The 12,237-nt window shown below is 56.5% G+C and overlaps 5 protein-coding genes across 5 annotated transcripts; 3 read left to right on the top strand and 2 right to left on the bottom strand.

Moving 5' to 3' along the window:
* Positions 1 to 339: 339 nt before the first annotated feature.
* VTJ04DRAFT_6421 (uncharacterized protein) lies at positions 340 to 888 on the bottom strand (the record flags this gene model as incomplete). The annotated part of the gene is made up of 1 exon (XM_069364639.1): positions 340 to 888. One exon carries the CDS (start codon positions 886 to 888, stop codon positions 340 to 342), a length of 549 nt encoding a protein of 182 aa, XP_069218445.1.
* A 2,648-nt stretch (positions 889 to 3,536) lies between these two features.
* Positions 3,537 to 5,351, top strand: VTJ04DRAFT_6420 (uncharacterized protein; the record flags this gene model as incomplete). The annotated part of the gene is made up of 1 exon (XM_069364638.1): positions 3,537 to 5,351. One exon carries the CDS (start codon positions 3,537 to 3,539, stop codon positions 5,349 to 5,351), a length of 1,815 nt encoding a protein of 604 aa, XP_069218444.1.
* Positions 5,352 to 5,415: 64 nt separating this feature from the next.
* Positions 5,416 to 5,694, bottom strand: VTJ04DRAFT_6419 (uncharacterized protein; the record flags this gene model as incomplete). Its single annotated transcript, XM_069364636.1, has 1 exon — positions 5,416 to 5,694. One exon carries the CDS (start codon positions 5,692 to 5,694, stop codon positions 5,416 to 5,418), a length of 279 nt encoding a protein of 92 aa, XP_069218443.1.
* Positions 5,695 to 7,257: 1,563 nt separating this feature from the next.
* Positions 7,258 to 8,837, top strand: VTJ04DRAFT_6418 (uncharacterized protein; the record flags this gene model as incomplete). Its single annotated transcript, XM_069364635.1, has 3 exons — positions 7,258 to 7,368; positions 7,433 to 8,435; positions 8,608 to 8,837. 3 exons carry the CDS (start codon positions 7,258 to 7,260, stop codon positions 8,835 to 8,837), a joined length of 1,344 nt encoding a protein of 447 aa, XP_069218442.1.
* A 683-nt stretch (positions 8,838 to 9,520) lies between these two features.
* Positions 9,521 to 11,091, top strand: VTJ04DRAFT_6417 (uncharacterized protein; the record flags this gene model as incomplete). Its single annotated transcript, XM_069364634.1, has 5 exons — positions 9,521 to 10,200; positions 10,263 to 10,582; positions 10,641 to 10,730; positions 10,780 to 10,972; positions 11,040 to 11,091. 5 exons carry the CDS (start codon positions 9,521 to 9,523, stop codon positions 11,089 to 11,091), a joined length of 1,335 nt encoding a protein of 444 aa, XP_069218441.1.
* Between the last annotated feature and the right edge of the window lie 1,146 nt (positions 11,092 to 12,237).

The raw sequence follows: 12,237 nt of genomic DNA, 5'->3' as shown, positions 1-12,237 counted from the left end.
CTCCCGGCATATCAACCAACGCCGTGATTGTAGCACTGGTGTAACACATGAGCTGTGACCCGCCGCAAACGAAGCGGCAGCACCCCAAGCGGCTCGCCCATGGCTCAGGTCCTCTGATAACGCACCCATACCCAGCGTGCTGTCGATGCAGTGCTGCTTCTGGGCGCGGGGAAAACGCCCAAGAACACCTGTCGGGGCACGGGCGCCCGGCAGCGCAAAACATCCATCTCATGAGCCGATCACGTCGTCGTCTGTGCTGTTCATGTTGGCAACTGTTAGGGATACATCAGGCAGCTGTTGTGTGACGATGAGTGGATGGAGGAGAGAGACAGATAGTTATCAGATTTCCCTCTTCTTCCACTTGCCCTGTGCCGCAGCACCGCCGTCCGCCCCGAGGTGCCTGTTCCAGATGTCTGCCTTATCTCGCAGCAGCGCCAGCAGCAGCAAGCCGGTGGCATGAGTGACCATACGTATGCGGTAGGTAAGCTGAGACTGCATCTTGACGCCATATTCCGACATGATGCTGGAAATGAGAAGGCGATGGCGAGGCCGAGATCTCTGGCGGTTTTGTTGGTTGTGCATGAATCGAAGCGGTTGGGACTTGTTCACCGAGTCATCGAGCATTCTGGAAATCATGCGCTTGCACCAGATGGCGAATGCACACTTTTCCCAAGTCGTCGTGCCTGGCACATGTTTCATCAGCGTTGAAGGCCCAACAGGGAAATCCTGGAGCCAAGCCAGTCCAGGCACTGGCTTCTGCGGGGCCGCTCCTGAAACCTCAGGCATCAACAGGCACCCATCCTGGTCTGAGCAACGCTTCTTATCTCTCTGATGGGCGATGGCCCCACTCCTATCTTGAACCCCCACCACGGGATGCTCGCGTTCCATGTGGCGTGGCATGGACAGGCCTAGCTCCCTTGCACAGGTTCGGACCCACTCTCCCGTTTCCGCTTCTACCTCGACTTTTCACCTCGAATCCACGAGACACGTTCCATCAATCGAGAGAGAATAAAAAAAGTGTGAGAACCTACATGGACAAAAGCAGGAATCGCCATGTTGGCACGGATGAACCATCGCGCATCGGAGCGGAGCGTCTTTTTGTTGCCGGCTCGGGGAAAACAGCTCATCCTGCTCCTAGGTAGACCAGAATCCGGGGAAACAAGCAAGTACCCTGCTGTTTGAAAAAGCTTCTTTCCACCTTCGCTGTGGACGAGGAGAAAGCTCAAGATTTCGCCCAGCAGCCTCATCACGGAAACAGCATCTAGCCCATGCGCTACGGATAGCTTCCGATGACTGGCTCTGGAGAGCCATCCGCTGTGTTCTTGTTGGTCCCCCCAAGGGTCAGTTTTTTTTCCTTGACACCAAGGATCGCCTTCCGCCGCTCCGCCCACACCCCTCCCCCCCAAAGCTGCTGCAGAAATCTCCACGTCCACCCACGTCCTTTTCTCGCTTGCCTGAAAAAATGGATTTTTTTCTTCGGCGCTTCCCACGGCCAACACAATGCACTACCTAACGGTATCCACCGTCCCGTCGTCGAGAAACTAGCCCAGCCGCAGTTTGCAATTTTTTTACTCTTTCTAGCGTGAAACCGGTGTCCCGGTAACTGACAAGGTGCTCTGTCTCATTTTCTTGTCCTGTAGGTCCTCTATCATCAGTCACGTCTTGCAGTCATCACCCCTCGTACAGCGTCTCTGGAGCATGGGACTGCGGCGGCAGGACGGCAAGCCCGTCAAGCGAAACTTGGGGCGGCCCGGGCTTGCAGAAAGACAATTGTCACGTCACCTGTCGCAATCGCGGCGTCGAGCCGGGGGCGTCTAGTACCTGGCCAGCCCTGGGCTGAATGCGTTGCGTAGCGCCACATAGGATGGGACATCCCCCACACCGGTTGTCTCCCGCGTCGGCCTCTGTACCCTGTTATCGGCCACGACCCGACGGCTCGCCCTACGAAGAGCCGCGGGTACTTGTTTTTGAGCAACATCCCCCGGCCGGCACCAATTTATCTCTCTCGAATCCCAGCTGCTGGCGCTATCTTTGCCAGTCTTTTGAGGGGGGTGAAGGTGGCCATCGAGGTTGCTGCTTCACTGACAACGCTGCTACTGCTGTTTGCCGTCTCTCTTTTCTCCTTGTCGCCGCCTCGCCAAGCGCGGCGCTCTCATTTTCTTGCTCTCGATTTCTTTGCTCTCTCTTTTCTGCTTCTTTTTGTCCCCGAAAAGAGAGCAACCCTCCGCCTATTTTTGGTCAGCCAGGAGCCTGTCCGGCCATAGGTATCCCCCACCACAGCCCTGCGACCACGCCGCATAACAAACACATCGCTCTCGCAGGACACGAGGAGGAAACGTCGCTCGCCACAAAGACTTGTTGCTTTGGGCCAGCCGTTATCGGGAACACCCGTCTCCCCGAAACCTGCTTCTGGGACACGGAACCCTTTAAAGTGAAGGGGCCGCCTTATCTACCGTGCGCCGTCGGCTGCTCCGGGAAGCAACCGCACCGCTCTCCCCTCCCTGCCTATCAGCGGCTTCAGGCCCATCGCGTGCATCGTCTGCACCCTCGGTATCAGATACCGCCAGATCTGGGGGGCTTCTCTCTGCGCCAGAATACCACCGAGGGCGTTCCGTTTCCCAACCAACCCCGCGTGTCGCTCCCCCGGATCATCTATCAATCGCCCGTTCCCTACCATCTTCTTTCTATCCATTCGCTCCCCATCTTTCCACCCCTCCACACACCTCATCATCCTTGTGTCCGTGTCGTTTTGCGCCAGCACCTGCCCTTGGTTCGGGCCCTGATCACGACCTCTGCGGCATTGGTGGTTGATAACCCGGCCCACTCTCCCAGCCCTGCAAACAGGCTTCAGGGACAGGCAAGATACAGGCAAACCACAGCCCAGCCGCTTTGGGATCCCTCGCCCTTGATCCCAGCATCCCTGGGTAAACACAGCGTGTCCCGTCTGTGTGTCGAGTTGCTGGTATCGGTATCGGCACCCGGATCGTGGAGCTCTTCTCCAGATTCCCATCGGCCGGTTCCATATATCGACCCGCCTTCTCCCCCCATCCCGGCTCTGCGCTCTGCTAGTTTGGGCAAGGTGTTTCTCCCCTCCTCCTCACATAGGAGGGCTGACCTTGCTTCGTGTCGACGACGACAACGACGACGACGATCCGCTTTCGACGGTTAACTCATGGATATCACTCGGCCAGACCTGTTTTTGAGTGCCATGTGTGATTTCCGGTAGTGGTGTCTCATCGTCGGGTTGTTTCGCGTACTCCCTCTCACCTAGTTCACTCACCTTTATACATTCCCATTCTCACTCGCCACAACCCCACCATCGACTTTAGCGCCTTCGACTCAGCTTCACCGCTCACGCACGACACCCGACGTCTAACCCACGCCCTATCTTGCCAGACCTAGAGTGACGTCCTGCTAGGCCTAACCCGCCGCTCCCTGGAGCAGCAGCGGGATTCCTCCTCACTCACCTCCAGCCCCCTGATAAGGGGCTCCTTTACCCATCTCAACCACCCTCTCTCACCCACTTCAAACCAACCATGTCAACACATTCAGCAGCAGCATCGCCCATACTGGCGGCGACGACCCCAGGCCCAACACCTCCCACCCAACCAGAGGAAACTCGGATGCCCAAGGGCCACTGCCGGTACATCCTTCTTAACCCCGAAATCAAGGGCCTTCGGTGCGCGTGTGTGGGCTTCTCGCACAACGTGGATATCCCTGGAGCGACGTGCCACTGCGGACACTTGGCGTGCTTCCACAATAAAGAGTCTGACGCGCCTCCGGATCAAACACGGCAGGAGATCGAGCTGCTGAGGCAGAGGCTACAGCAGCTCGAGGAACAGCTGGCGCGGTCGCAGGAGGAGGTGCTGGACAGCGTGGTCAGCCGGCTTGGCCAAGTCGAAGATCATCTCGAAAAGAGCCGCGAGGAAGTCGGCGAGCAGATCAAGAACGCCCACCGCAACATCAGTGTCAGCTGGCACTCTATCCGAGCAACTGAGGCCAAGACTCGCGAGCATGATGAACAGCTGAGAGCCATCGTTGCCAAGCTGCGGGATCATGACGAGCAGCTCGATCGCGTCCACGCCGGACAGCTGGAACTTCGCGATGCTGATCTCAGTTTGGAGGAGCGGATCGAGAACGTGACCGAGATGCTGGAAGACCAACAGCAACAGATCGATGAGCTGGAAGAGCAGCGTCAACTCGAGGAGGCCGCTGCTCTGTCGGTTGCTACCCGGCCGACCAGGAGGCGATCCACATCTGACACCTCCCGCCCTCTTGTCGTACAACCCCAACAACAACAACAACAGCAACAACAAGCACAGCAACAAACCGTACGCCCTTTAGGCCAAGGGGCCGCCCGCTCACCAACAACCGCCAGCCGATCGCCCTCGGGCGGCCCCATCACCGTCACAACCCCACGAGGTCCCGGCGACGGCAGCGATCCCGACGGAGGACGACCCGCGACAGTCCTGTCCAACGCCTCGCACACCCCCACAGCGGCGGCGGGCTCGTCACACCCGCTACAACCCCTCCACCACCTCTCTCCGCGCCTCCCTCCCCCGATCGCCGCCCCGTCCAAAACGGGCGTCTGGACGGTCCACATTTCGCTGCTCCCGCACAAGTGGATCCCAATGCCCTTCGAGCGCAACACGCCCGCCTACCAGCGCTGCCTCTCCCGTGGCCTGCACCAAATGGTGGCCGTCCAGGGCCGCAGCGCCGAGGCATTCAAGACGGCGGTGGAACGGGCGTTTGCGAGGTTCCTCCGCGGCCGGGAGTGGATGCCGCTGCAGGCCAAGCTCTGCGATGCCGCGACCCTCCAAGGTCTGCCCATGCTGAGGCAGCTGGACGACGAGTTGATGGCGATGAAGAACCGGGGCAGCGGTTGGGATCATGAGTTTCTGAGGAGGTATTGCGCCGTGGTGGATGCGAACGGGGTGATCGACTCGTTGTATATCGCCATGTGCGAGCACACCATCAGCTGGCACACCCTCAAGCACTCGCCCGTGTTTATGGAGGGGCTAGAGGCGTGTTGGAAGTTTGATCCCCTGCTGGATACAGATCCGTATGATGAGGATATGGGGGTTGATGACGAGGCGAGGCCGGCGGCTGGTGATATTATTAGGACTGCCATCAAGCCGCCGCTCAAGCGGACGCTTGGAGAGATGTCGAGGTCGAATAGTTTCGGGGGCGGTAACGGGCCAGCCTCGGGTCCAGGTGCCGTCACGGCTCCTGCCGGTGTGGTGGTGCCTGACGTGACGCCCGAGGACCAGGCTCGAGTCAAGCGCGCGTGTCCCGCGCCACCGCAAGGGGCGATCGTGGAAATTCGGAGGAGAGATATCAAGACGGCTTGATCGCCCGAGCAGTTCCCGTTGAGGCCTGTGTGTGGAAGCATCAAGGAGATTTTTGTATGTGGGATCACAGATCAGCCAGTGGAGGAAAAGGAGTGATGACATGTGATGATATCTGGCGGGGTGGACTGATCTGAGATCCATCTCTGCCACAACAGTGGGGGTTGAACAATAAGATAGACTGTGCTTTGTAGCAAGCACAGACGGATGGATGTTTGGGATGGCGGTATTTCATAGACTTTGGGCTGGTGGTGACGGAGGCGTTCTTTCTGTTTTCCCCGTTTCTACCTTGGTTCTCTTGCTGGTTGTCTTGGTTACTTGGGCTGGGGGGAAACTGGCGTATCATGATACAGCGGAGGGGGCCTGGATCTTTGGGGTTATCTGTTCTTTTGTTTGGGTTGGGATATCCAGGACAGTTTTAGGGGACTCGGGTCGGAATTTGTTGGGGGTTTCTGGAGCTTAACTAGCCTTTGGCGCTGTGTGTTGTTTTTTTCGACGCTTCGTCGTTACCTGCCTGAATAAAGGCCATCCTCACTCCTGTCGAATTGGCTTTACATTATTATGGCGAAAGTGATGAGATATATGGTGGTCGTCATTGTCGTTGATTGGGAGAGACAGATCGCAAGGGCCTCGCGACTGTCGAGGAGTCCAGAGGCATCCTTGTGGCGTGAGTGACGCCGACATGGTCAAATCGTAGAGCTGGTATTGCTGTTTCCTCATCCGCCAGAGAGTGTTGGCGCCACGATGTTGGAGAATCTGGTTCACGCTCCTCGTATGGTCAAGTGTCATGATAGGCGGTTGAGGTGTGAAGGGGGGATAGAAGACAGGGTACATCATCTTGTTGTTAGGCGAGCAGAAAATGTGGGAATGGCATTGTTCCGAGGACTTCGCATGGGATGCTCAGAGCCTCAGAAGAAGCGGTCTGTCCCTTGATGAGACTGCCTTGTGTGGCTTCTTTCGCGGGTCCAGATCCATGCCGGCATTGAGGCTGCCATGTTGCAGAAACCAATCGCTTGAGCTGGCAATGTCACACAGAAGATGGGCAGCGGGATGGATTGTGTTCCGTGGCGGGTGTTTCCATGGCTGCCGAATGGTCTCCTGACTTGTGTTTGTAGATTCTGGCGAAGACCTCGTGCCTGGTTGGTTGTTCCTGGTACCAAGGTTTCAAGAGAGGGCACTTTGTTGTGGATTCTGGGTTGAGGAGTAACTGGCAAGGTTGGATCCAGTCAACAAGCAGCCAACATGGTGAATCACAGTTAGACTTAAAAGTCACAAGAGAAACGGAGAGGTTGATCCATGGTTATAGGAGTAGGATATATTCAGTGAAAGAAAACATGAATAGTATGGGCCAACCATGGATCATGTTGACATGGAAGCTGGGAAAAAGAAAAGGTTCAAGTTATGCAGGCAGAATTTTTTTGTCAACGCCTCAAACTGGTGCCATCACCAAAGGTACTGTGTATCTACTGTGTATGAAAGTGATGACCCTTCTCAGCTTTCTGCGTCAGCCCAGCCTTCGCCAAGCCACGGAATGGGCCGAAGTCCTGGTGGAGCCCCGATGGGTGGAGCCCAACCACCTTAGGTTCAGGCTGAGATGCGGCCCGGCTCCAACCGGAAGCGGGCCAGCAGTCCTCAACCTCCACCACCGATCCAACTTCACTTCGTCGCCGCGCGCTGCCGCTCGTCGCCCATCTCCTTTGCAACCACCATCCGACTACCTTCCCGTTGGACACATTTTTCAATTGCCCTTCGACAACTCCATTGCGACTTTCCGAGTCTTGTCCTCACCTTTCACTACTCGAACTTCGCATCTTCGAATCTTTTGTTTCACCCAGCACCAAGGACGGAAGCGCCGCGACCTTGACCAGCTTTGCGTGTCTCGCGCCTCGCGCCCCAAGCACCATTCACCATGGCCACCATGGACCTCGACGTCGAGATGGACGTCGATGACGTCCAAGACGTGCCAGTTCCCCAAGCGCCGCTTGCATATACCGAAGACATCATTACTGGCGAAGAGCAGGTTGGAATCGCCGCCTCATCGAGCGCGTCGAGCGCACCCGCGCTGACAACAAACTCGCCTTTAGGAACCCGGCGAGGTGGATGAAGGAACCGGAGGCCAAGAAAGCGGGCAAGCATCGGATAAGGAGGTGGTTCCATACAAGGTGTACATCCGAGGCCTGGACACTTTCAACCCGGACGACGTCAAGGGCTACCTCGCCGAGCATTACAACACCGCCCAACTCAACCGCATCGAATGGATAGATGATTCTTCGGCAAACTTTATCTTCAAAGGCGAGTCGATAGCCCAGGAGGCCCTTGTTGCTCTTGCCGCCGTCGAAATCGCCGACCCGACTCAACTCCCGGTGCTCGAAAACATCCCGGCCAAACCCTACTCCCAGAAACCAGATTGCGCGTTACAAGTCCGGTTTGCCGTCGCCGCCGATAAGAAAGCCCCACGCGCCGCCGAGCGTAGTCGATTCTACCTTTTGCACCCCGAATACGACCCGGAGGAGCGCCGTCGCCGTGGAGAGTTCAACCGGAGCAGGTACCGTGACAGGGACGACCGAGGCAGGAGAGATCGGAGGGACAGGCGGCGAGGTTCGGACGACGAAGAAAGGAACGTCTTTGACGTAAACCTATACGACGATGATGCGGACTCGCTAGCTCGGAGAGTTCGCCGACCCTCACCTCGCCGGCGTCGCTCGACCTCTGCTTCGTCCGACTCTCGACGACCCTCGGAGCACCCGCGGAGAAACCGCGACAGAGAGCTCTTCCCAGAGAAGCTCGGACGCGGCGGGTCCGGGTTGCGTGATAGGTCGGCGTCTCCGGTCCGGGACCGCGATGGTGACGCCGTCATGGACCTGGACGAGGAGGCGCGCATCGCGAACGCCATGCGCAATCGGGAGAAGGGGCGCTCCATCAAGGAGCGTCTCTCTAGGGACAACGCGACTAAGGAGCTGTTCCCAGAGAAAGTTAACAGTAATGGAAAAGCCAAGAAGGAACTCTTCCCCGAGAAGGTCAGCGCGACCACGTCTGGCGGGAAGGCGGTCATGGACCAAATTGAAGTCACCAAGGTCTCGACAAGCGGTATGTTGCAACTCGTCCTCGGAAGCAATGCCAGCGCGAGTGTGCCGGCTTCGCAGAGATCCTCCCAACCACGCTTCGTTGTCATCAACATCATTATCATCCGTCTTCCGAGCAACGCAATCTGTTTTCTGTTCTGCGCTTCACTACTAACACACACACGACCGCGCATCAGCGAGTCTTGCAGATAGAATCACGGACCCGTCCAACGCGGGCGGTATCAGTATACGCGGCATGGCAAACCGACGCGGGGCCGACCAAGGCATCGCCATCAAGGGCACAGGAACTACTGTTCGGGAGTTATTCCCAGAAAAGTTTGGCAGCAACGCCGGCAAGGAGTTGTTTGCCGAGAAGCTTGAAGGGCGTGGAAGAAGGAGGCAGAAGGCAGAGGATTTGTTTTCCTAATGGGATGGATAAGGGATGGGGGCAGTCGCGAAGACGAAAGATCCGAGGGAGGACAGATAGCAAACATTTCGGGCTGGTTGCTTACTGGCTACTGGCGGCAAACAGAGCGGAAGTCTTTTTGCAATGGAACACCAAAGCTTGGATGGAGGCTCTGCGTTGTGTCCCTCAAAGTCTGTGAGTTCCTGTCCCTGGGCTCCCTGATGAAAAAGAACAATGAGGGCCATGATAGCCTCGTGCGACCGGCCATAGGCTCAACTCTCTTGATCAGAAGAATCATGTTTCACTGAGATGCAGAAAGACAAGGCCGTCTTCCCAACCTCAATTTCGTCCCATTCCTTTGTTTACTTGTTTCCCTATTGGTCATTCTCCTTCCCTTCCACCTTTCATTCTACCCTCCATCGGCCAGTTGCTGATGCCCGTTTTCGCTCTTTCCTGTCGTCCTCCTTCCTCCCAACTGCCAGAATCCACTCCTGTACTTTGGTGCCTACATTTCTCCAACTTCAAGTTCTCCCTTTGTCATTCTCGATCCTCATTTCCAGACCACTCACTCAATCCATGCCCGACCATTTGTACAACCTCGGACTTTTTAGACTTGATCGACAACGCATTCCCAACACGCGCCGTCCCGAAAGATCTTGTTTTCGCTGCCACACTTTCCGATCACCAAGATCTCTTTCTCGAACATGGCCGAGAACTCCGGCGCCGGCGCAAACGCGCCCGGCAACTGGTTCCGCGCGTTTTCTCGGTCAAGCAACACCAACCTTGCCGCCACAAAACAGGGCCACGAGCAATGCCCCTCCCCTACCTCACCCACTGCGCCGTCTCTCAGCAACTATCGTCCCGAACCCCTCCACTATCTCCATCACCGCCATACCTTCCACCACCACCGGACCCCGACTTCAAACTCCCCGATCTCTTCCACTACAAACCCCGCCGAATCTCCATCCCGCAGCTCGCACCAGAAATCAGCTAGCGCCACTCTCCGTACGGTATCGAGCTTTCTCAGTCTTAAGAGTGCCAAGATCAGCGGCAGCAGCACCAGCACTGGCAGTGCTGGACCTAGTCCTTCCCATGACTTGTTTGGCACTGAATCAGTCTCGGCCAGCTCCCGAGACTCGACCCTGGAGTGGCTGACAGAAACTAGAATCCGCAACCTGGCGCCATTGTCTATGCTCCCGTTGCTGGAGCTTGAAGATGGTTCTGAGACCGATGGGACATCCGGGGACCACACCGATTACGGACGGGGGGCGGGGAGCGCGCGCAGAACTGAAGGGACCTGGCATAATCCGAGGTTGTTGCAGACTGTTGAGATGCTGGGGTCTGTGATGGCAACAAAGCCCATCGGGAAGCCGCTTGATACTCGGTGAGACTCGTCGTGTTCTCCCCAGCCAACCAAGATCCATCCAGACTCCTAACATTACGCAGCTACGATTCATGTGTTTTGTCCCTGATTGAAGGCTTCTATCGCCTCACTAAGAAGCTTCGCGAGGCCGACGAAAAGATCGCCGAGCTCAAAGACCTACGAGAGCGCGAGCTCGAGCAGTTCCGTAGCATGAGCGAGGAGTGGGCGGAGACGACTGAGGCATACAAGGCCGAGATAAAGCGTCTGGAGCTCGCCCTTGCAAAGGAGAGTAAGGATGGTGTCGCCCGCGTTGCGCTCGCTCGACACGGCAGTCTCGTCGACCGGGCCGGGAGCAAGCGGTTCCAAGCTCGACTGCGGCGCATCAACAAATCGGCAGAAGAGTGTATGTCATCTCTGTGTTGACATTGATGTTGCGTTCCAGCTCACTGACAATATCCAAGCCACGGACAGTCGCGAACGTGATTGGCAATCCTCGTCGTCTCCAGAGCCAATGGATCTCGCAGAGTCCACGAGCTGTTATAAAACACTATGTATGTGCTCATGACCTTTCGTGTGTGAGACTCCTACTGACTCGTCCAGGTGCCATCCCTCGAATTCTTGATTCGACGAATGACGTTTTAGTGAGCCGGATCCTGGAGGAGCGCGAATATGAAGAGGCAAAGGCCCGACGTCAAGACCATCAACAAGGGCGGGTGAGAGCATCTCCGGTGCTTGTACGAGCGCGACAGGCTGCCGACTTGGATTACGGCAGTCTGCAGCCGTTTGATTACAGGTCTCGTTCGACGCTGGCAATGACTACGAGTACCACCTCAGAGGATACTATGTGTCCAAGTGGACAGGCCCAGCCAGTCGACGGAACTCATCATCTTGCTTGCTCAACCCCGCGGTTAGGCAGTGGGTTGGGCGCTTCAAATTTGTCGAGAACAGAACCGGCGTCTGGATTCACCCCAATCAAAGACGTGAAGATCAAGGATAAGCTCAACAACCGAGGCAAACCGATGGAAGTGGAAAGCCCCAAACAACAAGCCAAAGGGAAGCGGATGTTGCCCCGACTCAAGATCAAACGAGAGCACCGCTCGTTCCAAGAACTCTCAAATGCTAATTTGGGACTGACCCCATCGACCCGCAGGCGGTGCTACTCGTTCGAGAAAGGGGAGGAGGTTTTGACTGTCACGTCCCCTCTGTGTCCAACATTCCCCAACTCCCAGGATGATGGCTGTAGCTCAACGCCAACACAGCACGGGGGAAGAACACCGGAAATACAACAGTCGTCTGGGAACGCTCAACGGTTCCTATCTGGACTTACGGGTGCTCCTGGGGGGGAGAATAGCGAAGACAAGTCGGGTCTGCTGTACATGCGCCCTCGCTCGCGAGCGAGTCAGTTCGGCGGCTCAGTGACGAGTTCGGCTTCGGCTGAGACTGTTCGATGGGCGGGAGAGGATAAAAGGCGCTGGCGGACGACAAAACAACATTGCAGGACAGGGGATGGGAGGTGCAACTGCGTAAAGGAGAGTGGTTAAGCTCGCCGCATTGGTATGTTGGTGGAGTGTGAAATGGCAAAGGCGAAGGTTACCCGTTGTATTGAGTTGTGTTGCCAGTCTACACTGAGAAGGGGCTGGAGTCGGCGTTGAGTTGGGCTCATCTCAAACAGTTAGGTCATGATCATGTCTTTGAGACTATGTAGAGTAAGGCAACCAAACAATTGTGATTTCCTGTCTGTACACTATGGAGTGCCTTCTCGCCTTCACGGTGATCAGAAACCAAGCTTCTCTTTCGAAAAAGTGGCAAAACAGACCCAGATCTTGGCCCATAATCAACACGACGATGGTGTCTCAGCAACCGACGATGTAATTCCAGGGCCACATAGGCCACTATTGAAGTTGTTCCGGGTATCTTGGGTGCCTATTTTGGGGGGTTTCATCATTGAGGCCGGTCGATTTCCTCGTCTATGCACACCACTTGGCCTGATGAGGAGGTTCACTTCAGCTGGTTCAGCTGCGATGTGGTCAAGTGGCAATTTCCCGGAGGACCAACCAG

Source organism: Mycothermus thermophilus (assembly GCF_041956435.1).
Source record: "Mycothermus thermophilus strain CBS 625.91 unplaced genomic scaffold VTJ04scaffold_4, whole genome shotgun sequence".
In the NCBI taxonomy this organism is placed as follows: domain Eukaryota; kingdom Fungi; phylum Ascomycota; class Sordariomycetes; order Sordariales; family Chaetomiaceae; genus Mycothermus; species Mycothermus thermophilus.
The sequence above is the reverse complement of the archived record's forward strand: the minus strand, read 5'-3'. Positions and strand labels throughout refer to the sequence as shown.